Genomic DNA, 23,445 nt, shown 5'->3' on the forward strand with positions numbered 1-23,445 from the left:
TTAACGCCATGACGGATAATACCGCCATTTATTATTTCTTTACTGCTGTGGTAAAAAAGTGATTCTATTTCTAGAGACCAAACAGTATCACAGACTTCCTTGGAAAAGAACCCCCTTTGTCCCCAAGCCTTTGTGACTGATTTTAAAGCCTCTCACCCACACAATGGAGATGGCTTCGTAGTGGAGGGGGTGGAAGGGCCCTGTGCTGAGATCTGCCTGTGCTCTGCCCTGGCCGTGGCTCCCCTTGGAAGCTGGCCCTGCACCGGCCTGCCTGCCCCCCTCTGGGGCTCTAGGACCAGGGCTCCCCTTGGGCCAGTTCCCTCCAGTTCCTTTCCATGTGACCTGGCCCCTCTGCAGCCATTCCAGGCCCCGTGAGTCCAGGCAGGCACCGAAGGTGTGCATGCCAACTGGGGATCCGCTCTGGCTGCCGGAGAAGAAAGGAGGGAACCACTGCCCAGCGGTGAGGGGGGCGCTGGCAGTGGCCACAAGCTCTTCCAGGGGAGGTGGTGGCAGGACGGGGGTGGTCCTGAGGAAGCAGCGGCTCTGGGCCTGTGGCATGCAGGGTCACAGGAGAACCTCCTCACGTTCGGCTCACTCGGTGGGTTTGTGGGCAGCTGCACCGGTGCCCCGTTCTGAGAAACGGTGCTGGTCCAGGCTGAGGCCACCCAGGGGAGTGCCTCCAGTCTCCGCACAGCCGCGCTGGCAAGGGGTCGGCCTGCGCTGGCGTGTTCAGAGAATATTCTCCACGGCTTGGAAGGCTGGGGGCTGAGAGCTACTAGGACCAGGCGGCCGCCAGCCCCCGAGCACAGGCAAAGGGCCGGAAAGGGCCCGTCCCCCCGGCGAGGTCCTGCGTGGGCCGCGCGCCCCGGCCGGGCTACGGCGCCGTCGCCACACTCTGCTCGCCGTGGTCCACGCTCCACAGGCGGTAGAACTCCGCGAAGTCCACGTAGGGCTCCACGCGGCCATCCTCGCCGGGCGGGAGCGAGTGGGTGGGCCGGGAGCGAAAGAGGCCCCCGTCGGAGCTGGAGCTGCTGCTCTGGGTGTGGGTGTTGGTGGACTGCAGGGTCAGGGTCGGGCTCTGGCTGGGGGCACAACGGGACAAGTCAGTCAAGGGCCACATAGGCGCCTGCCTCCGCCAGCCTCTCAGGGCGCAGGCTGCTCTGACAAAGGCGACCGCGAGAGCCAGCCCGGCCAAGGCTCCTGGGCAGGTGAAAAGTGTGCTTCTGAGCCTCAGCTGTACGTGGCTGTTTGAATCAACCAGAATTAAATCAAATGGCCCACTCGCCTCAGCGCTCAGGTGGCCCGTGGTACCTACTGTGCAGGACATGGGACACGCGGCCCCCAGAGGTCGGCCGCCCCAGCCTCTCCGAGTCCATCCAGTCCGCGCCCCTCTGATCACAAGCAGGCTAGGGCGCCTCCCAGAAAACCGCCTCCCTCCCTCCCTCGGGCCCTTCGTGTGCCCAGAGCTCTCTGGGCAGCCCCCGCTTCCGTCACAGAGCACATTAACATCGGGAAACTACCCGCGAGCCCACCATCCTGCAAACTCCCAGCGCTGCTCCGGCCACGCCATCCTCAGAATGGCGCAAACTCAGAATGGCTGGTCCTCCTGGCCTGGGACAGCTGCTACCAGGGCCTGCCTTTGTGGACACAGCTGGTGGCTCCTTTGGGTAGCCCCGTAAGGGTGGAGTCACCCCTACTGTGCTTAAGATGCCCATCGCCCAGCTGCCAGTAGGGCCCTCCAGTCCACAGTGGTGGCGGCGGTGGCAGCAGCAGCCTGGGGGCAGGGAGAAGGAAAGGCCTCCTTCGAGGCAGAGGGAAACTGTGCCACTCCCTTCCTGGTGGCCCTTCCAATTGGCCACATCCTGAGTGGGCTGGGAGTGGCACCCCATTCTTCCTGGCAGGACTGGAATGTGGAAAACAGATCCCGGGCCCTCTGGGGTGGCAGGTGGGGTGGGGGTGACACCAGACCTGTCAGGCAGGTCTGTAGGGAGGAGGGGCCTGCCTACCCCACCCCCAGGCCCCAGACCCCTGCAGCCTCCACCCCTCCCCTGCTGCCTGAAACTAGACAACCCGCCTGACACTTTAGTCAGAGAGCACTGGCTCTCACAAGCCAGCACGGGCCCAACAACGTCCATGAGCATGGACGCCACGAGGGAGGCCACGGAGTCACACGCTCCAAGACGGGAGAGGAGAAAAGAGCGGAGGAGAACTCGCCATCACATGAGAGCTACCACGGGGGACCTGCGGGAACAGTCAAGCAGCAGGCTGTCGGCGCGCCTGTGGTCTCCCCCTCGCCTGCTCGGCCGCACCTCCAGCCGTCAGGAGTCCAGCTTCAGGGAGACGCCGGAAGCTGCAGTCCTGCCTCAGCACTGGGGTGGCCTCCCCAGGGCCGGCGCTGGGGGTGGGAGGGATGCGACCTCAGGCCATCCCACCCTGACTTCTCCAGCGAAGGACATGGCCCCGTGGCCACTGTAGTCCAGGTACCAAGGGCTGTCCCCAGGAAGCAAGCAGAGAAGGGGGGGGAGGTGGGCGCTTACTTGGTGAGGGTGGGCGTGGCTTCGTCCAGGGTGGAAGCACTGTGGGCCCCGTTGACCAGCTGGCCCTGGGAGGGCATGACAAGGGACAGGGTCACGCTGGTCTTGCTGGTGCTCTGGGCGCTCGAGTACGGCACGGACACGGGGTACACGCGTCCTCCTGCGGCTTTGGGAGGAAGAGACTGGTGGGTCCCAGGGAGCGGCCGAGGGGTGTACAGAGGGGAGGGGGCGGGGACAGGGCTGCTCCAGGGCCTGAGAAGGTAGGCGTGGCCGGCTTGGTGCCCCCAGCTTGGCCCCCTGCCCCCGGGACTCCTCCTGGCCAGGCAGGGGCCTCCCCTCAGAGGAATGCAGCGCTGGTGCTCAAAGCAGGAAAAGAAACAAGGGCTGAGCTGCCTCGATGAAAGGGTTACTGCCTGGCTTCCCACGGTGCTTGAATCCAGGCGGATAAGTATGCTCCTAGTTGAGGTTGGCCCAACAAAAATATGGTCGCAATAACAAGCGAGAGAAACTCCAGTAACCCCAGTGTCCATGGGAAAACAAATCCATCTGTGGATGCTGGAGTGCGAGGCTTGCTCGTTTGCAAAAAGAAGAAGAAATGTACCCTAGGAATTGATGGTCTTGACTCGAAGCAGCTCCGGGAGGGATTAAAAAAGAACAATCACCTCGCTCCCTGGGCAACAGGACTTCAGAATCAAAAAGGCAGGGAATAAAGCATCGCCCTCAGGCCCGACAGGCCCAGGCTCGCTGAGGTCTCTGCCCCCCAGGGCCTCAGTTTCCCTCTTGGTAAAAGGGCTGTTGACAACAAGAGGAAACACGTGGGTGAGGGGCCAGGCACACAGCAGGCACTGAGCCAGCACCTGCCATGGTCCCTGCCATGTGGCCGGTGGCGCTGCAAAATGCTTCTCACGCACTCAGGCCTTTCAGAGAAGGCTGGGGCAGGTGGTGCTGTCCTCATTTCACAGACAGAACGGGAAAAATCAGTGCAGCTCAGGGAGCTTTGAGTCAGGGCCCTGCCTGGAACTGCTCCGAGCTCAGCCTCAGGACTCGACTCCACCGCAGGCAGCAAGGCCCACGGCCTCAGCCGCTCCGCCCCAGGCCAGCCCCGGATGGCATCCTCGGGCATCTTCCCGTGCGCGAGGCCACATACCTGGGGCGGGGGCCGGTGTGGGCTGGCTCAGCTCGCCCAGAGGGTAGCCGAAGTTCCGCACCAGCAGGGTCATGTCCTCGTGCCTTGGGCAGAACTTGGCACGCTCCCCGCCACTGGCGAAGGTGTCACTGTGGATCCGCTTCACCCGGTCCACCACGGCCTGGGCCACCGCATCCAGGGAGGTCTGCTTGGCAAACTCTGTGTCGATCATGGCTGCGATCTCCTGGGGGCAGGGAACACACACCCGGTGAGGGACAAGGGGCCCCAGGGACTGTAGGTCACAACTTCGCAGCCTAACCAGGACACTAAGGGGTCACCCGCCAAGCAGGTGGATGTTCCACCAGCCAAGCCTGCAATCCGAACTTCTCAAAGTAGTCAGGATTAATTCTTCTGGAACAGTCTCTTTAGAAGAGGTGTGACTTTGTGATCTGATTTCTGGCTTCCACACCAAAAAAAAAAAAAAAAACCCACAAAAAAAACGGGGGGGTAATACCCACTTTACTGCATCACAATGAGGATTAAGTAACACACTGGATGTGAGGGCATTCTGGCGACCACGAAAAACAAAAACCCTGGGATAAAAATAAGTAAATAAAAATAAAAGAAAAACCCCAGGACAAATTGTCACCATTAAGCTTTCTTTCCTAGAACAAACTTTCGGTGGTAGATGATACACCCACTCCGTCAGAAACCCAGGCTACAGGATGAAGACAGGGGCCCTGCTCTGGAGAAGCCCCTGTCCAGCGTATGTGAGAACCCAACTAACCTGGGATGGTTCTATCATGAAAACCAAAGAAAGGGGAAAAAAATCACATTGATGCTAAGATATAAAACTCGGGGAGTTCTCTTGTGGCTCAGTGGGTTAAGGACTGGGTAATGTCGCTGCTGTGATGCAGGTTCGATCCCTGGCCTGGGAACTTCTACAGGTTGAGGGCTATGGCAGTCGGAAAGAATACAAAATCCTCAACACAATGGCTGGCCGGAGTCTCCTGGAGGTAGGAGGGCAGGGCCAGGTGACAGCCCAGGAAGGACTTAGCTCCGTCGCTGACCAGCGACGTCACCTCAGGCTCGCTCTGTGTGCCCCGAGCTCCCCGACCTGACAAGGCAGCGAGCCCCTGCCCCTCCCTCCTACATGGCTCCTGGAAGGAACGAGATGAAACAGGTGAAAAACCTTTTATTACAAGAGTCAGGCACAAAAGGTTTTCCTTCATTACTTTCATTATTTTCCCTTCATTATTATTATTACGTGTTTTTTTAGAGCCTGGAAGTTCCCAGGTTAGGGGTCAAAACAGAGCTGCAGCTGCCGGCCTCCGCCACAGCCACAGCCAGGCACCATCTGAGCCTCATCTGCGACCTACACCACAGCTCAGCCAGTTACCGCTGAGCCACAGTGGGAAAACTCCCCCCCTTATTATTTTTAATGAGGAAAGAGCAGAAAGATTACGATCCTGCCAGAATCAGAGACGGAAGGAGAAACACAACCTGAATTGGTCTGACCAACCCAGCCGGCCAAGGTCAGGTAAAGGCAGCTTCCTTTCAAGGTCATCCCCGAAGTGACGGCCTTGAGGTCCTGCTTTAGTGACGACAGTCTGACGACAATCCGAGGTGTAGGAAAAATGAGCAGCTCCCACTGGCTAAGAACCTATGTCTACCACGCCTGGCCCTCATCACAACCCCACAAAGGACGCTGTCGGCATCTTTATTTTGGTGAAGTATCCGCCGCTCAAAAAGGAAGTGAAGGATGCGGTTGAGCACAACCTGGACAGGCCTTGCAACTCCTCCACCGGGACCGTGTGTACCAGGCTGCGCTCCGGCTGCACCCCTTCTGGGCTTCCCTCCTCGGCCTGGCCCCTTCCGGGACAGCGTCCAAGGCCACACATCCCTACGGAAATTCACTTCTCTTACCTCTTCCCTTAGGCTTTGCTCAGGGCCCTGGGGACTGATACTGCTTCAAGCTCAGACAAGCAGAGCTTTGGGTGGGATGGGTGTTCTTGGAATTCTGGTTTTTTTCTTCCCCCAACTTTGAGCGCAGAGAAGATATCTAGTGCTCTGGGTCCCTGACACTTAGGAGCTGAACAGGAGGGCTGGCTGAGTCCCCGAGGGTGCCACACCTTGTAGACGGGCCAGCCATGCTCTGCCCAGGCCTGGCTCACCTGGTTGGCCTGCCCAGGCCCGTGGGCTGCCTCCAAGGCCTTGTATAGCCCCTCGGACATCAGCACCAGGAAGCCGGTCACCCCGTCCAGGGGCTGTGCACCGTGGATTTCCGGCTCTGCGATGATCGGCTTGGACTTGGCAGCGCTGCGGGAGGAGAGCGGAGGGGAGAGCTATGTTTGGAACAGCCCCTGGGGACATTTATTCTGGTGAGAAGAAGATGCACCCAGAATGTAAAATAAAACACATCTTGATAAAAGGAAAAGAAAGAGAGGAAGGAAAAAAAAAATCAGAAAAACAGACCTGTCCTCTCTGAGAGCAGCTGCTAAAATAAAGCTGAGAGGGCCAATGGGCAGTAGGGGTCAGAATGGCCAAGGTCAAATGCCTAATCCTGGCCCCACTCCATGGAGCTTGTTCACAGAGCCAGGGGTGACAGAGGGAGGGTGGGACGGAAAGAGGGAAGGGTTCGCTTTTATTTATTATTTAAAATTTTTATCTTTTTTGTCTTTTTAGGGGCCTCACCCGCAGCTTATGGAGGTTCCCAGGCTACGGGTCCAATCAAGCTCTAGCTGCCAGCCTACACCACAGCCACAGCCACGCCAAGCCGCGTCTGTGACCCACACCACAGCTTTCGCCGGATCCTTAACTCACCGAGCAAGGCCAGGGATCGGACCTGTGTCCTCATGGATACTAATCAGATTCGTTTCCGCCAAGCCACGACGGAAACTCCAGGATTCGCTTTTAAAAGGCACTGCTCGTGAGTTCCCGTTGTGGCTCAGTGGTTAACAAATCCGACTAGGAACAATGGGGTTTTGGGTTCGGATCCCTGGCCTCGCTCAGTGGGTTAAGGATCCAGCGTTGCCAAGAGCTGTGTAGGTCACAGATGCGGCTCGGATCCCGTGTTGCTGTGGCTGTGCAGAAGGCTGGAGGCTACAGCTCTGATTAGACCCCTAGCCTGGGAACCTCCACATGCTGTTGATGCGGCCCTAGAAAAGGCAAAAAACAAAACAAAAAAAAATAAAATAAAAGGCACAAGACACTGCTCTTGGGCTCCTCCAAGCTGACTCAGCCCCCCACCCCCACCCCCAATCCAGCTGCAAAGGGTTCATTTACTGATGCCCCGTCAGAGCCAGTCAATGTCAGGAAGCTCCAACATGCGCACACGCACGCAGAGCCTGGACAGAGGATGTCCCAGCAGTGGGAATTGAAAGAGCAAGTCTGGAAACACCCTGAGAATCCATCAGCAGGGCGGGTTAGGTGTGGCCGCTGTTACCAAGAATGCTGAATTGTATTGTGCCTGCATTGTAGCTGTGCAGGAATGGGGGAACGGGCCCTGTGAGCACAAAGTGACGTGCAGAACACTAGGCTCGGAGTGCCCCCACCAAACACACACACACACACACACACACACACACACACACACGTGCACGCACACCCATTTTCCCAATCAGCGATCTCACACAGGGTGGCCAGGGCTCAGCATACAAGCTCCGACGCAGGCTGCCTGGCTTCAGGTCTGGCCTCGGTCCACTGTTACCCCGAGACCGGGAGGCGGCCCAATGCCTGCATGCGTCAGCTTCCTCCCGTGCAGACCCCTTCCGGGTAAGCGCGGCACCTACCTCATAGGCCTGAGGGAAGACTGAACAAGAGAATGGATGAAAAGACCTGCGCGCAGGCTTGAAGAAAGGCTCGCTTGCTGTGGCACTGGGTGGCTCCCAGAAGGACACTTCATCTGGCACCCCCACCCCAGCCCAGCCATGACAACACTGACCAAGAGGCCTCTGGTCCGTCTCTGCTCACACTGGGCAGCTCATGCCAACTCTGGCCTCTCTTGCTGGGTCCATGACCCCGGGTGCTGTCCTTGGCTTTGGCCCAGCGCCCCAACTTGACCTTTTGCCAGCCTAGCTCTAGAGGACCCCAATTCCTTGGCCCGCTGGGTCCAAGGCCTGCCCCACACCAACCTCTCTGGAAGGACAAAAGCATCCCCTTGGGCTCTGAACTTCCAACTGTACCTTTTGTCCTAGAGCCTAATGTCTGTGTCCGCCCCAGGCCCTCTGGTCTTGCAAACACACCTGGGGCAGCTGGACCAGCCCCTACCTGAGTAGGTCGATGTCGGTGTAGCCGTACTTGACCTTGTAATCCCCAATCCGCCTGGTGCTCTCCTGCCCACAGATGACCCCCACCTGCTTGAGCTTCCCGGCGTCCAAACCTAGAGGGAGAGCAACACAACTGCAGCCTTTGTTCAGAAAGAAGGTGCTACAGACATACCTGTAAAAACAAGGCAACAGGACCCACTGAACAGGAAGTGCGGGTGCGGCAGGGCGCCTTGGAGGGCGGCTCACCCCAAGTCCGCCAGGGCCCTAAGCCCCTACCCCCATCAGAACACTCCTCACTCAGAGCCACCCCCCACCCCACGTGAGAGCAGATCCGACATGGCCCAGCCCGGCTCCCTCGGCTGCCCGAGCTTCCGGAAGGGACAGGGTGGTACGGCGGCCAGAACCCCATGCCTCCTCTGGCCTCTCTGTCCCCACCAGTAACAGTGAGTGCCTGCCTCCACGTGCCAGGGACTCTTGGCAGCATTTCACACGTTTTAACTCTTTCAAGCCTCGAGATACCCTGGGGTAAGCATTACTGTTATCATCATTACACAGAAGGGTGACTGAGGCACAGAAAACTCGAGTAAGTTCCCAAATCGCCAACTAGTAAGTGGCAAGAGCCGGGATTCAACCCCTGGCAAGCTGGTCCCAAGCCCCAAGGTCACAGCCCGTCCACTCCATGCCTCCCTCTCCACGGCCACCAGCAGAAGGCAAAGGGCGAGCCAGTGGGGTCGACACCCCCCCCTCGCCCCCTCGGGCCGCGTCGTCCCCGCCCCGCTCACCCAGCTGCGAGAGTCGGAAGAGCTCATCCTCGTTCTCGGTGGTGTGGTCCATATTCAGCTGCGTCACCTGCAGACCATCCACCGTGGATTTGCATAAAAGCGCCCGGTTCGTACCTGCAGCAGCATGTGAGCAGCTGAGCAAAGACTGAGAGCACAGGGCAGACAGGACACGTCGAGAAGAGGGAAAGACAGGCATCTCACACGTGGAAATCCCTGAAATGAACTCAGAAGACAGGCTCAGACCACGGGAGCGATCACCAGGCAGGGAGAGCGGATGGTGTTAAGGGATTCGGTGAAACCTTCCAGTGTCATCCGAGGATGGCTGAGGATGATTTTAACAAGAGACCTTTTGTCTAAGGGGACGCACTAACACGTGCAACGTCTGGGTTTTTTCACAGCCACACGGGACAGAGGGCTGTAGATAGAATGAGACTGGCAGGGAGGAATGATGGGGGGGCTGGGGGATGGGCACGCGAGACTTTATTAAAGGTTATTCACTCCTTATTTTTTTACATTTTCATGTTTTGTCCATAATGAGATCCTAAAGAAAGAAGAGGGACCCTGACAGTGGGGTGTCTCCTTGACAACTAGGCCAGAACAGCAGGCGTCACTGATGACCCGCAGTTGATACAGCTGTCGCTATTCATAGGGGGTGTAATTTTTTTACATTTTCATGTTTTGTCCATAATGAGATCCTAAAGTATAGTAATCTGTCCCCCCGGGAGTACCTTCTTCTCAGGGCCCCATGTGGCCTCTTCTCAGCCCCCCTCAGCCTATCTTGCTGCCCTTCAGAGGAGGCCACGTGGGTCTTCCACAGCCAGGCAACCTCAAGCACCAGAGGAAGTCGCTGAGGCAGCCCAGAGAGGGGACGCAGCTCCCCAAGGCCCCACACCAGTTCGGGGCAAAGTGGGGACGGAGGCCGGGGCCCGCCTCTCAGCAGGTACTTCCAACGCCCTGGCCTGGGACTGGGCCCGGGACCAGGACGGAGACGTCCTGTGGCGTAACACGAAACGCGCCATGGCCTCAGGACCCTGGGGTCTTGTGTCTGGGAAGCAGACTGCCCAGAAGACACGGGGAGCCTGCGGCCGACCTCCCCCCCGCGCTCCCGCCCCGGGACGGGAGGCAGCTCACCGACATTGGCCACGTAGAGCCTGTTGCTGAGAAGGACCGCCACGACGGCCATGGCTCCTCCCGAAACCTCCCGCTCCAACGTCTTGAGTCTTTCAAGGATCTTCTGATACTGGGGAGGCAGCTGGTGCTGAGGAACACCCTGGAAGCCATCGTCGGGGGTCAGAGCAGGCCTGGGGCCTTGGCGGCCACCTCCCCAAGCTCCGCTCCCCTGAAGAGTGAGCTTCTGGGGCCCAGCCAGGAGGGAGGCTGGCCACAGCTCCAGGCAGGCTCCTTCCAGGAAAGCCACACAGGACCTAACTGGTCCCGTCAGCCCTGAGGGCGCCGTCACGTGCGATGAGCAGGTAGGTGGCGAGGCTGTGGACAGATCCAGGCCACAGGCTGACCTAGAAGGGCCATCTTTCACCCCCCTGACCACGCGGAGCCTCAGAGTACGGCTGCTCACAGCCGGCCAAGGAGGGTACACCACCCGCATCCCCAGTCAGGAGCTGTCCCCGTGACGCCTGCTGTTCTGGCCTAGTTGTCAATGACTTGGGAGTGACATGGCAGGGGAGTCCTTGCTCCGAGCAAAGCCAGGCTGTGACCTGCTCCTCCTGGGGCACAGGCTGGGGACGCTACCTCAGGCAGCTGGGACTGGAGGCTCGCTTTCTCGGCCAAGGCATCATCAATGGACTCCAGGAAGCTCCTCTCCACCACGTCGAAGGCCTGGGGGCACAGGACGGGGGGCAGAGGCCAGTTCAAACACTGCTGTCACCTGATGCTGAAACACCCCCTATGAATAGCGACAGCTGTATCAACTGCAGGTCATCAGGTGGTGAGGGATTCATACACGGCAGCACTGGGCACTGCTGCTCCTGCAAAGTTTGACAACGACGTGGCCCCATGGCACTGCTGCCTTCCCAGTGGCACTGCAGAGTGACCAGAGAGGCAGGGACGGCAGAGAGATAAGCGCACAAGCTTGGAGTCAGGCCTCCCGGGGTGAAGGCCAGCTCTGCACCTGCCGGCTGGGCAGTCCCAGCCTCCTCATCTGTGAGACACAGGTGACTGAGAGAAGCCACCCTGGGCACCCAGAGCCTGGCTCAGAGTTAGTGTCACTGCCACATCCTGAGGGACTCCCAGGGGCACTGGCTGGGAATCACCGGCACGGAGCCCTGAGACCGGGGACAAGGCAAGAAAATGGCCAGACACACTGTTTTCCAGGAACAGGAATCCACCCTTCTCGTCTACAGCTAAGTGCTTCTGGACCTGCTTCCAAGCGGAGATGCCAGGAGGGAAACGTCCAAAACAAGAGCAACACGCAGAACTGGCATCGGGCGCCAGCCAACCATGAGTGAGGAGACCCAGCCCGGGGCACCCCCCGTCCAAGGTGACCGCCCTCCCTCCCCCTCCCCGGGAGCCCCTCCTCCAGGGCCCCGCCAGCCCATCGTGGGGCAGGACCGCTGCTGGCTGCCCAGCCCTGCGCCCTGGGACGTGGGCGCCCTCCCAGAGCTGCTTCCTCTGCAGAGCCGAGGAGCCAGCAGGGCCTTCAGACCAAGCCCGGGCTAACCCGGCGCTCCGCGGTCCGCAGGGCCGACTGCACCGTCAGGGAACCGGTCACGGGCAGCCTCCTCGCACCCGTACCTGCAGCAGCACCCGCCGCACGTCGGCCTCAGTGTGCTCGGCGCTGAGCTGGCCCAGCAGGAGCTCCGCGGACAGCCGCTGGGCCACGAAGTTGGTCACCCGGTTGCCATCGTAGCCGTTGAAGACTCCGTACAGGAAGCAGTTGTTCTCACTCCTGACAGAAGGACAGGGTGGGTGGCAGCCTGAGACCAGGGGCTCACAGAAGAGCGACGCCAGTTCCAGGGGGAGGGGGATGGGGAGGGGAAGGAACTTGGGAAACAGAAGATGCGGCGGCAGTGGTTTCAGGGGCCCAGTGGGTCCCCCACTTGGGCCATCATTGCACTCTGGCCATGACCTCCTGGACTGCCCCCTCCCCCCGGAGCAGGCCCTCAGCCGGTCTGAGGTCTAGACGTGGCAGCGACAGGAGACACACCTCCCATGGGCCACGTCTCGCTAGCAAGTCCCATGCAAGACTCTACAAAACTGCTTTTTCTGGCTTGCAAACCTCTTTCTGATGCCCAGGAGAGCACTGCTGGCACTCTCACCTGAACTTGAGCCAGTTGTCCTCCGGTGGGTGGCTCTCGGTGCCCTTGCCATCAGCAGAATAGCTGCGGTTGGAGGCTGAACCAACCCCAGAGAGGTGGCAGAGCGGCAGGTCATCCGTCCAGCTCGGCTGCTGCTCCTGGAAGGACACCAGGGAACCCCGATGCATTACCTTCTGGCCCAGAGCAGACCCCACTTCAGCGTCTTCTTCCCCAACCCAAACCCGGCAGGCTCCGAGCACCACCCGCAGGGTTCCACTGCCTCCTGGAAAATGACGAGGGGGGGTATGAACAAACACTTGCAGAAAGGTTTGCATGGCTCCATGGCTACTCCGCAAACTCTTCCCCAGGAAACCTGAAAACGACCAGAGTCCCCAAATGCAAGGCTCAGTCGTGTCTCCAGGTGGGCGCTCCACCGTGGAGCATGAGTGAGAGAGACGCTCCTGGTATAAACTCTCCGTTGGCTCCCCATCTCACAGTGCAGTGGCTCTGACTCTGATCCCTTGGCACTAGTACAACCACAGATTTCCAGAAAGGCTGATCCTGTGGGGCTCAGGACATCTGCTTTGCAGGCTGGGGTTGAGTCACGCAGCCCAGGACCCCACCTTGAGAAAGCAACTTACAAAAGCTTGCCTCGGTCACTCTTCCTGGCCCCCTCGCCATCCTAGAATCCTCTGCCACCTGCCCTCCTCCTCCACTAGTACCACACGCTTGCAGTGCCCTGTCCACACCCCCTCTTTCCCTCCTTGTCCTTGTCTAGCAACTTTCCATGACCTTTGGGATTCTGGCTCAGGAGTCGCCTCCTCCAGGAAGTCTTCTTTTGGGAAGCCCCTCTCCAGGCTTGGTTGCCAGCCCTCTCGTGTGCCCCTCCTACACCTGGCCCCCGACTCCTTCCTGCCCCTTTCTGATGCCCATTCTACCCCAAGATCTCAAAGCAGGCTGTTCAGTATAATCACAACAGAGCTTCACACACACACACACAATCACAACTGAGCTACACACACACACACACACACACACACACATACACGGCTGTCCGGGCCCCTGCCCAATCTCCTCGGGGTGCATTCTGAGCACCTGCAGTTTCTAAGCCCCAGAAACAGCCCTGACACAAGGCCCAGGCTCGATCCACTGCCTTGCCCTGAAAGCTTCCCCTACACCTGGCCTCACCCGAGACCTGTGCCTGGTTCACAAAGACTCTCTCGTGCCACACGCTGAACTACAGCGAACTACAACAACGGGGAAAATCGAGGTTCAACCGTAAGGAGGGTAAAACCTGGACTGAAAGCTTTATTGAAACATTAAACAAGCAGGAATACTGTGCACAACTCCTTAGAAGTTAGCAGTGACAGTCTTCAAAAAAAGGATGTGAAAACCACTTCAACAGGCTTTTGCAATCAGATATGTGAAAACCTGTGGTTACCTCTTGTGGCAAATTTCGTTTGTTTATTTACTTACTGACAGGGAGTGACTTTTATGGCTTTTTTTTTTTCATTTTAATTGCTTTTATGCTGTATTTATTCTAGCGCTTTGGTTTTGTGCTTTGCACCCTAGAGCAACTTCAGCCGGGTGTGGGAGGTTGTTTTTATTTTTAAATTGACATACAGTAAAACTGCCTTTCTGATGTGCAGGTCTATGAATTTTAATACTTGCAGAGATTTGTGTAAGTACTGCCACAATCAAGATACAGAACAGCCCGTCATCCCGAAATACACTGTCATGCTGTCCCCTCTGAGCCACAGCCTCTGCTAACTCCAGGCAACCACTGACCTACAGTCTTTTCAAGAAGGCCCAAAATGAGATTATGCGGCACGTAACCCCTTTTCCCCTTCTTTTTATTGTGGTTAATACCCAGGACAAAACTCTAACCACTTTTAAGTGTACATTTTACTGGTATGAAATACGGTTATATTGGAGTTCCCTTTGTGGCTCAGCAGTAACGACCCCGACTAGAATCCATGAAGATGAAGGTTCAATCCCTGGCCTTGCTCAGTGGGTTAATAAGGATCTGACGTTGCCGTGAGCTATGGTGTAAGTCAGATTCAGTGCGGATCTGGTGTTGCTGTGGCTGTGGTGTAGGCCGGCAGCTACAGCTCCAATTCGACCCTAGCCTGGGAACCTCTATGTGTGTGGGTATGGCCCTAAAAAAGGCAATTAAAAAAAAAAAAAAAAGACATTCTAAGAAGTGTGCAGTGGCAGCTCCTCACGGCTTTAACCCGCATTTCCCTCAGGGCTAAGAATGATGCTGAGCGTCTCTTCATGTGCTTATTTGCCATCCCCAGATGGCGTTTTGGTGAAGTGTCAGTTTCATGCCCATGTTTTAATTGGGCTGTTTGCTTTCTTAACTGATGAGTTTGAAGAGTTCTTTACATATTTTGGATAAAAGTCTTTTGTTGCATATGTGACTTGCAAGTATTTTCCCCAGCCTGTAGTTTGCTATTTCATTCACTTACTCGTGTCTTTTGCAGAGGAAAAACTTTTAGTTTCGATGGAATCTATTTAATAATTTTTAAAAATTTTCCATGGTTCACGATTTTTTTTTTTTTTTGTCTTTTGAGGGCCACACCTGTGGTATATGGAAGTTTCCGGGATAGGGGTCAAATAGGAGCTGCAGCTGCCAGCCTACACCATAGCCACAGCAACTCGGAATCTGAGCCTCGTCTGCAGCCTACACCACAGCTGGCAGAAATGCTGGATCCTTAACCTACTGAGCAAGGCCAGGGATTGAGTCCGCAGCTTCATGGACACTAGTTGGATTTTTACCCTGCTGAGCCACGACAGGAACTCCATCCCTATGTTTGAGATCTGATCAATATACTTCCAGCACCAAGGACTTCACAAAGGTCTGGGCAACCTGGCAAGTAAATTTCCCGAAGAAGCTCCTTTTTCTAGGATCCGTCTCCTGCCTCCAACTGGGGTGAAATTAAGCACAAGATTAAGCAGAAGCGCAAAAGCATCTCCCCAATGAGAAGTGTCCACTGTCCTCCTGAAAAGATGGCCAAAAAGCAAATATTAAGCAACCCAAAATGCCACAGCTGCGTTAAAGCATGGGAGGAAAAGACATTGATACTTTCTAGAATCCTGTCTGTGATTAAAACTGACATTAAGGTGGACTGAACTCATCCTCTAATATGAGAGGAACAGTACAAATGTGTCGCCCACAACACAAAACGTGTCATCAATGCTGCAATCACAGTGCTTCCTCTGCCATTATCTAACTCCCACAAGGGACAGAGGCAGGCTTCCAGGGACTCGAATCTTCCCAACAAATTCATACTTTCCAGCAAAAAATAAATATCACCCAAGCAACTTAAGGGCCCCCTCAACACCGAGACACAGACTCTGAAAAAGACTAGTAAGTTAGTCTTTCACAAGGAAGGAAACAAACTCGAGTGGATGACTGAGGAACTTGCTGAGTCACTGCGTCACAGCAGAGGAACAAGTCATTAAAAGCATTCACGATGGGCGCTCACGACGCTGCTGGCAGGAGTGGGCTGACGCCGCACTGACTGATGGCAGACGTGAGCAGGGCAAGCTCCCGCAAACCAGAACTGTCTGCCTGCCAGTGGTGAACCTACCTAACGAGTACCTTTTTCTCCAGGGAGTATTCATGCCTAGTGTCTGGATCCTTCTACAATGTTAAGTGCTTTTCCTGAAATTTGATTTGCACAATGTTGAGCTAGTAATATTTTGGAAATACCCTGTTTTATTCATTGGCAATCAGTTTAGGCCAAGGGGTGAAGCCTCTAGTACTACTTTTATTTTAAGGGCAGCCTGTCCACTCCTGATAAAAACGCTTAAGAAAGCAGTAATTGATGGATATTTTCTCTCTCTCTTTTTTTTTTTGGTCTTTTCTGGGGCCGCTTCCGGTAGAATATGGAGGTTCCCAGGCTAGGGGTCTAATCGGAGCTGTAGTCACCAACCTATGCCAGAGTCACAGCAATGCGGGATCCAAGCCACGTCTGTAACCTACACCACAGCTCATGGCAACGCTGGATCCTTAACCCACTGAGCAAGGCCAGGGATCGAACCTGCAACCTCATGGTTCCTAGTCGGATTTGTTAATCACTGAGCCACGACGGGAATGCCGATGGGTATTTTCTTAGGTGCCATTTTAAGTATACTTCAGTCAGCCCTCACCCCAGCATCTTCCCTAGTGGGGAAGCACGAGAGCCGCTGGCATCAGCATCAGGAACACAGCGAGGACACTGGAGCTGTCAGCACATGCAATTAGACACGAGAAAAGAAGCAGAGCAACAAGACTGGGAAAGCAGTACAGTCATCTCTATCTGCAGTTGACATGACAGTACCTGGAAACCCCAGAGAATGCATGACAAACTAACTCAGGTAAGACAGGAGGGGGGCAAGATGGAAAATCAACCTGAAGAATCTACAGCCTTTAGGCGTTCTCTTGCAGCAGCATAGGATCCAGCGCTGTCACTGCAGCAGCTCAGGGTCGAACCCTGGCCTGGGAACTCCTACATGCTGCCGTGGGCCCAGCCAAAAACAAAAAAAATTCTGCAGCCTTCATATACTTCAAGAAAAGATGGGCATCTAGCCTCCATGTGAAAAGTCCTCCTTCCTGTCAACTAAAATAACGAAGTCTTTTTCCTCTAAAGTCCTCCTGAGTTGATCCCCAACAACCACACTCTGGTAGAGGATCTTTTAAAATCTAAATTTATATCTGCTGGATTATACCTTGATGCTTTTATCTCAGTCTTCCAGCCTGTTGACGTGGTTTCAAATCTCACCCTTTGACAGATTAACGAGCTCACTCAGCTGTCTGTCTTGTACAGACAAGGCCTGCTAGAGAGCGTTCCAAATGATTTCTAAAAAACCGTGAACAGAACAAAAAGCACGGGAAGCTGACCCACTTCTGACAGGAAGTGTCCACACCAAACACAGGAGGAAAGTCATACCTTCGCCCAAGATTTATGATATTTGAAAAGCCATATTTTTGGGGCCTCCAGTGACAAGACTACTGACCCTAAAGGTACAGTCACAAACACAAGCACACGTTTTAAAACAAATCAACCAGTTAATACAAGAACCTTGATGATCAAAGTTCTCCTTATTTCGTACTGGCGCTATTTAAACACTGAGTTTCTAGCCAACCTGACCTGGCCTGCTATTTAAACAGATAAGAAATAAGGAAAAAAAAACTACCCAAAGAGCATATTAAGAAACCATCTATGGGAGTTTCCACTGTGGCTCAGTGGAAACGAATCTGACTAGCATCCGTGAGGACACAGGTTCGATCCCTGGCCTTGCTCAGCGGGTTAAGGATCTGGCATTGCCAAGAGCTGTGGTGCAGGTCGAAGATGTGGCTTGGATCCCACACTGCTGTGGCTGTGGTGTAGGCCGGCAGCTATAGCTCCGATTAGACCCCTAGCCTGGGAACTTCCATATGCCACAGGAGCGGCCCAAGAAATGGCAAAAAGACAAAAAAAAAAAAAAAAGAATCCAACTGTAGCAGCTTGGGTTGCTGTGGAGGCACGGGTTTGATCGCCAGCCCGCCATAGTGGGTTAAGGACCTCCCTGTGTCTGTCTTTCCGAGTCCTGTCCACCCCCAAAAGGCCCGCTGCTCAAATCCAACTGGTGCCAGAGGCCTTGTTTCCCAAACTCCAACCACCCGCTCACCAACTCATTATCCACTTCATGTTTTTGCTTTATTCTCTCACCTCTTCTTTCTTTAGTTTTTCTTTCTTTTTTTTTTTTTTTCTTTTTTGGCTGCCCCACATCATACACAGTTCCCAGGCCAGGGATCAGATCCAAGCTGTAGCAGTGACCTACACTGCAATGCTGGATCCTTAACGCACAGTGCTGGGCTTCTGAACCTGTGTCCCAGAGCTCCAGGGACACTGCTGATCTGTTGCACCACAGAAAGAACTTCCACTTTTCCTTTAATTTTTTTTTCCTCTTGGCTGTGCCCATGGCACGTGGAAGTTTTCGGGCCAGAGATCAAACCTGAACCACAGGAATGAAAATGAGCCACGGCCTTGACGATGCCAAATCCTTAACGGGCTGAGCCACCAGGAAACTCCGAATGATTTCATTTTGAATGTAAACTTTTCCGTGTTATAGCAGGAAAACCATTACTACCTGCCAAATCTTAAAGGTAATAAAAAGGAAAACAAAACGAGGTTGTTGAATTCTAGCTGAAGGCGGTCTGCTTGCCGCCCTCTGCACGGAAGCCCTGTTCTCTCTGTTGAAAAAAGGGAGATGAGCAAGAATCAGAGAGGTGTTAGGTCAAACCAAGTCTCTCTCTTGACATCTTCAGAAAGTCTGAAAGAAAACCACAAAGCAAATCATCTCCATATGGAACGATGAGTTGGATAGCATTGCACACCAACCACCTCACGTCCAGGTCCCGGACTCTTGGGAGACACCGCCCAAGGCCACGGGGCCCCTGCCTGAGAAATCCATGCCTGACCCTCACCGTACCTACTGGACACCTGCTTACTGGCCGTGAACCACTTGCCCTCGTGGCAGCTCTCAGGTTGTCGCCTGGTATTGACTGGCTACTTACTTCAACTGATTCAAAGACGCATGTTTTCAACATTTCTCAACATCTCCAAAGTTGGTGTATGACAGGTTAATTAGCAGTGCGCTTTTTTCTTTACAGTATTTAAAATAATGCGTCCTTATACTCAGTCGTGTTTTCGATCCAATGACACGGGCCATTTCTCGGATACTCACGAGCGCTGCTTCAGCGGCCGGCCCTGCTGCCCCCAAGGCAGCGTGAACATTCAAGAGCAAGTGGCCTGAGAATTCCAGGAGGTGCTCCCCGCGTGGGTGAGGATGCAGCCTGCCCTGCTTGCAGCAGCGGCCCCCAAATCATTCTCACGCCGCCGCCGCCGAGGCCGGGTGAGATTCAGTTGTATCCCCCCCCCCAGCTCTCCACCTCCACAAGGGATTATTCATCCCGAGCATGCACTGCCGATGCTATTAAAACCCACCAGACCGCCCACCCGCTTGCTTCCCTCCTCCACACTGCTGAACATTTTCGGGAAAGGTCGTGTATTTTCTAGTCACACGCACCACCCACCCTCCGCTCTGCACGCAGTGACACGTTCCTTCTCCCGCGCCCACAGATGCCAGGCCCCAGGCACCAGGACAGGCGGGGCTTGAGCGCCCTGAATGGGAGTCCCCAGAAGCCGAGGAGGGGGTGTCTCAGGCTCAGCACAGCCTCGTCACAGAGCCACGTAAACACCTACAATAGTGAGTGTGGCCGACTTCCCTTTGATGGGTTACAAGGTAACCTCTCACAAGAAGGAATCGGTTTCAAAAAGCCTAATTTTGACTTGAATGCGTGCGGGAGCTTTCCGAATTCATATTTGGGTATAAACTTCCCTAGCGCTTCAACTGAACTTAACCCATTAAGGGCGTTACGCCTTGTGCACACGTATTTAAGCAGGAGCACCTCATGTACACGTGTGATCACGTCGCATAAAAAGAGTCCATAAAAGTCCCCACAGAGACTCATCGCAAACTCCTGGGCCACAGAAATGGACAAAAGCATGATTCCAAGTTCAGGCCACAGCTTGAATATCAAATTATAGTATGAAAAGGCTGAGTGTTTTTGTGGCAAAAAGCACCCGGATTCCTTAGAGGAAAAAAGGAAGCTCAGAAAGGGAGAATAATGCCCTCGGGAAGACGGCTCGGGGTGGGGGTGGCAGTTCTTTCTCTCCGAAAAGCTTCAAACACCCCAGTGCCTCCTGCCGTCTCCGTCTTTCTGAATGCCCCCCTTTGCCTTCCTCACTTCTCGGGGACCCGCTCCACTCCTGGCCCCCACCTCTTTCCCCAGGCTTTCCATCAAAGCGGCTCTATGTTTTCATCGCAAAATGCCCTGGTGCATTCCTAACGGGGCCACGAGTCACTGCGGCGCGTGCTGTGTGTGAGAGCAGCTGGACCGCGCTCGGACGGCGTGTGAGAGGAGCTGGCTGGAGAGGACGATCTAAGGAGGGTTTTATTTAAGGCTCTGTTTATTTGAATATACATTAGGAAAAATACATATGGCTAGAACCTGTGACTTCCCAGATACAAGTGCTCGGGAGGAAAATGGTGATTGCAAGTTGACTTTTTAAATAATTCAGTAATAGGTGGGGCAAAATTCAATGCTTGATTCTCCCTGCCCCCCAGGGTGCTCCGACGTTCCCTGCCTCAGGAAACAGCACCACTGGGGTTCCAACCAAAAGCTCGTTCTCCTGGACCCTTCGTCCCGTCACAAGCCCCACACCTGATCCGTCAGTGAATCAGGTCAGCTCTTCCCTCGGCACAGCCGGAACCCCGTACTTCTCACCAGTCCGCTGTCGGCACTCTGGCCAAGCCACTGCTTACGCCTGGACAACGGGGAGCACCACTCAGCAGGTCCCGAGCAGCTCGTCGCTCAAAGGCCTCCTGACAGAAGGCCCTTTCTCCCGTCACAACTCAGTCACTTGGTGCCCTATTCAAATCCACCCAAGAATCCACACCACACTCAGCCCAGAATCCACAGTGCACATCTGGATCCACAAGGCTCCCCGGGACCTCGGCTACCACACTGCCCAGCGCACTTCCCTCCAGGCGCACTGGCCTCCCTGACGGTCCCAGAACAGGTAAGCCTTTCTGAGAGGGAGAATCCTCCCGCTCATAACCCCACTTCACCTCACCAAATGTTAAACGGGGAGTTCCTGTCATGGCTCAGTGGTAACAAACCCGACGAGGATCCATTAGGACGCAGGTTCGAACCCTGGCCTCACTCAGTGGGTTAAGGATCCGGTGTTGCCGAGAGCTGTGGTGTAGGTTGCAGACAAGGCTCGGATCCCGCGTTGCTGTGACTGTGGCTGTGGTGTAAGGGTTCCGATTCAACCCCTAGCCTGGGAACTTCCTGGCCCTGAAGAGGAAAAAAAAGGTTCAACAGTCATCCCCCACCACTCCATCTACAACAGCTGCTCCCCCAGCCTGTCTGTGACTCCCGCCTACTCCTCCTTACAGCACCACCTATGGTATGTTCTAGGAATTATTATACCATTTACAACCTGTACTCACTCACTGCTTCCTGTGTCCCTTACTAGAATGTAAGCGTCACGAAGGCTGGGTCCTCTGTGCCTACACAGTGCCTGCCACCCAGAGCACTGGCTGACATCCGAGGAATGAAGCACAGGTGTTCATTCCCAGCAGAACTGAAGGTGGACGCATGGCTGGAGCGGAGCTCGTGTTCACTGAATACTAACTCCTGGGAGTCCTCTTGGTTGGGAAAACCAAGGTTTAGGAATGCGAAGAGATAGGCCAAGGTTCAAGGATGTTAAGTGACTTGCTCAAGGCCATCTGGGAGCTGTTTTTTCAGGATCTGAAGGGCCCATGTTTCTTTTGAAGCTGCTTCAAAAGCTCACCTTTTCTTCAAAAGACCTCTTAAGGTACCACACTGTCTGGGGAAGGAGCTGAAACGCCTCAGGATGGCATCCCATGACGTGCTCTGCCGTCTTGGCCCCAGCATTTCCCCCCAGCCACCACATCAGCAAATTCCCAGCCCTTCCTGCAAGCCTCCCCTGACCACTGATGGTCCCGTTAGGCCATCTGCAGCCCCCCTCCACAGAGACACTAGAGTGTCTTACACATCGTACTGTGATATATGGCTCCTCCTCCCAAGCAGGACCGCAAATGCAGTGAGCGTGGTCACCTGCCTTATGTATCTTGGCATCCCCATGCCCAGTAACTAGGGACCAGCAGCCCTCACGGCTACCAGCTGAAGGATGGTATCTGAGATACCCTCACCTGACTCAGGACAGTGGAGAGAAGGTCAGCAAGGCCCAGCACATCGCATGAACACTTGGACATCCTGGGAGCAGGGATGTCTTGATCATCATTAGGGTGGGAAGGGCCTGGTGTGGACACCCCTGCCATCCCTTCGTCTTTCATCAAAATGCCATGTGCTCGGAGTTCCTGCTGTGGCTCAGCCGTAACAAACCCAACTAGTATCCATGAGGACTCAGGTTCAATCCCTGGACTTGCTCAAGTGGGTTAAGGATCTGTCGTTGCTGTGAGCGGTGGTGTAGGTCGCAGATGCAGCTTGGATCCCGGGTTGCTGTGGTTGTGGCGGAGGCTGGCAGCTACAGCTCCAATTCAACCCCTAGCCTGGGAACCTCCATATGCTGCAAGTGTGGTCCTAAAAAGACACACACACACACACACACACAGCTATGTGCTTAAAGCTAACTATCCAATTTTGAAAGATTCCACACCACCCAGGAACACAGTCAGGAGCTAGCAAAGCTTGCCTCTGTCTAACCTGACTCCCTTGGGCTCCATCACACCTAGAAGGGAGGGAAGCTGGTAGCCACTCTCCTCAGTACACTGAGTCAGCCCACAAGAGTTACCACATCCAGCATCTGCCACCATCTGGCCGGTATTTATTACACCCTGGACACTTAGTTAGGGCCCCTGCCCTTCTACAGAAGAGAGGGCCAGACCTACCTAACCCACTCAAGTTTAAGGCCGACTTGCCAGGCAGTAGTAAAATAAAGGGGCAGTCAGAGAAGTGGAGGGGAAGAGAGCTAACCCCACCAGGGAAAGCTTGGAATTGCTGTCCTGGAAGAGCAATTTCAACGGGAACCCACATAAAGCCTCTCATTAGTATACAGCCACGAAGGTCACCCCTTCCCCTCCAATTCTGATGCTTTAAGACCCCCAAGGGCAGGAAGGCCAAGGCCTGCTGCATCTCTGTAAGGCCAAGGCTGAGCACTGGATCTGCTTCAAATGCTTAACTCATTCTTTTACAAAGAAGTTACTGAATGCCTGGCACCTACCAGTGGTACGTGCTTGGCGACACTATTCATTGTAGATCACACGTCCCTCTCTTCAAGTTCACTTTCCAGTAAAGGAGGCAGACAAGTCCACAGGAAAGAACATCAGATCGCCACGTCTAAGGAGGGCCCGGAGGGTCCTGCAACCTGCCCTGGCTGGTCAGAATACTTCCATGGTGCCAACGTGTGTGTGTGCGCATCTATGTGCACGTGTGTCAAAAGGATGCAGGGGCTGGAAGACACCAGTGACAAACCCAGGAGGATTCAGGCTAGGGAGAGGGATGAGTTTCAGGACAATCTTCCCACTGCCCGCTTACCTAAAGGATAAGGAAACTGAGGCCAATGGAGGCACAGCTAATTAGAGCCGGGACCAGAACCCAGGCTGCCAGTCACTCCTTTCTAAAGCCTAGAGGTTAAGAAGGTTTCTGGAATCAGAATCACTGATTTCCTAGCTCTGCCACTTACCAGCTGCGTGACCTTGGGCAAATGACCACCTCTCTGTGCCTCAGTTTCCTCATGTGTAAAACAGGAAGAATTACCGTACCTATCTCAAGGGATGATGGGAAAATTAAACTTACAAATGAAAATGCATTGGCACAAAGAGTGGGATTCAATAAGGGATACCCAAGTGGCTGCTGCTGATTATTATCGCACGACCGGCCCAGCGAGCCGGGCTGCCTCG

General features: G+C 54.9%; 1 protein-coding gene across 2 annotated transcripts in view; it reads right to left on the minus strand.

The window, feature by feature from the left end:
• The window catches only part of TAB1 (TGF-beta activated kinase 1 (MAP3K7) binding protein 1), a 23,875-nt gene continuing 430 nt past the window's right edge, over positions 1 to 23,445 (minus strand). The window contains exons 2-12 of one of the 2 annotated variants that reach the window (XM_047786209.1): positions 22,767 to 22,995; positions 11,983 to 12,119; positions 11,459 to 11,612; positions 10,457 to 10,543; positions 9,842 to 9,980; positions 8,711 to 8,824; positions 7,930 to 8,041; positions 5,835 to 5,979; positions 3,682 to 3,904; positions 2,538 to 2,700; positions 1 to 1,082 (exon numbers count right to left, since the gene is read on the minus strand). In XM_047786209.1, coding sequence (XP_047642165.1) covers positions 875 to 1,082; positions 2,538 to 2,700; positions 3,682 to 3,904; positions 5,835 to 5,979; positions 7,930 to 8,041; positions 8,711 to 8,824; positions 9,842 to 9,980; positions 10,457 to 10,543; positions 11,459 to 11,612; positions 11,983 to 12,119; positions 22,767 to 22,796 — 1,512 coding nt within the window. In that variant the 5' untranslated portion in view covers positions 22,797 to 22,995 and the 3' untranslated portion in view covers positions 1 to 874. The remainder of the gene's footprint in view (positions 1,083 to 2,537; positions 2,701 to 3,681; positions 3,905 to 5,834; positions 5,980 to 7,929; positions 8,042 to 8,710; positions 8,825 to 9,841; positions 9,981 to 10,456; positions 10,544 to 11,458; positions 11,613 to 11,982; positions 12,120 to 22,766; positions 22,996 to 23,445) is intronic. The other variant, XM_047786208.1, reaches the window with a different exon arrangement.

The sequence above is a fragment of the Phacochoerus africanus genome, chromosome 7 (assembly GCF_016906955.1).
Source record: "Phacochoerus africanus isolate WHEZ1 chromosome 7, ROS_Pafr_v1, whole genome shotgun sequence".
In the NCBI taxonomy this organism is placed as follows: domain Eukaryota; kingdom Metazoa; phylum Chordata; class Mammalia; order Artiodactyla; family Suidae; genus Phacochoerus; species Phacochoerus africanus.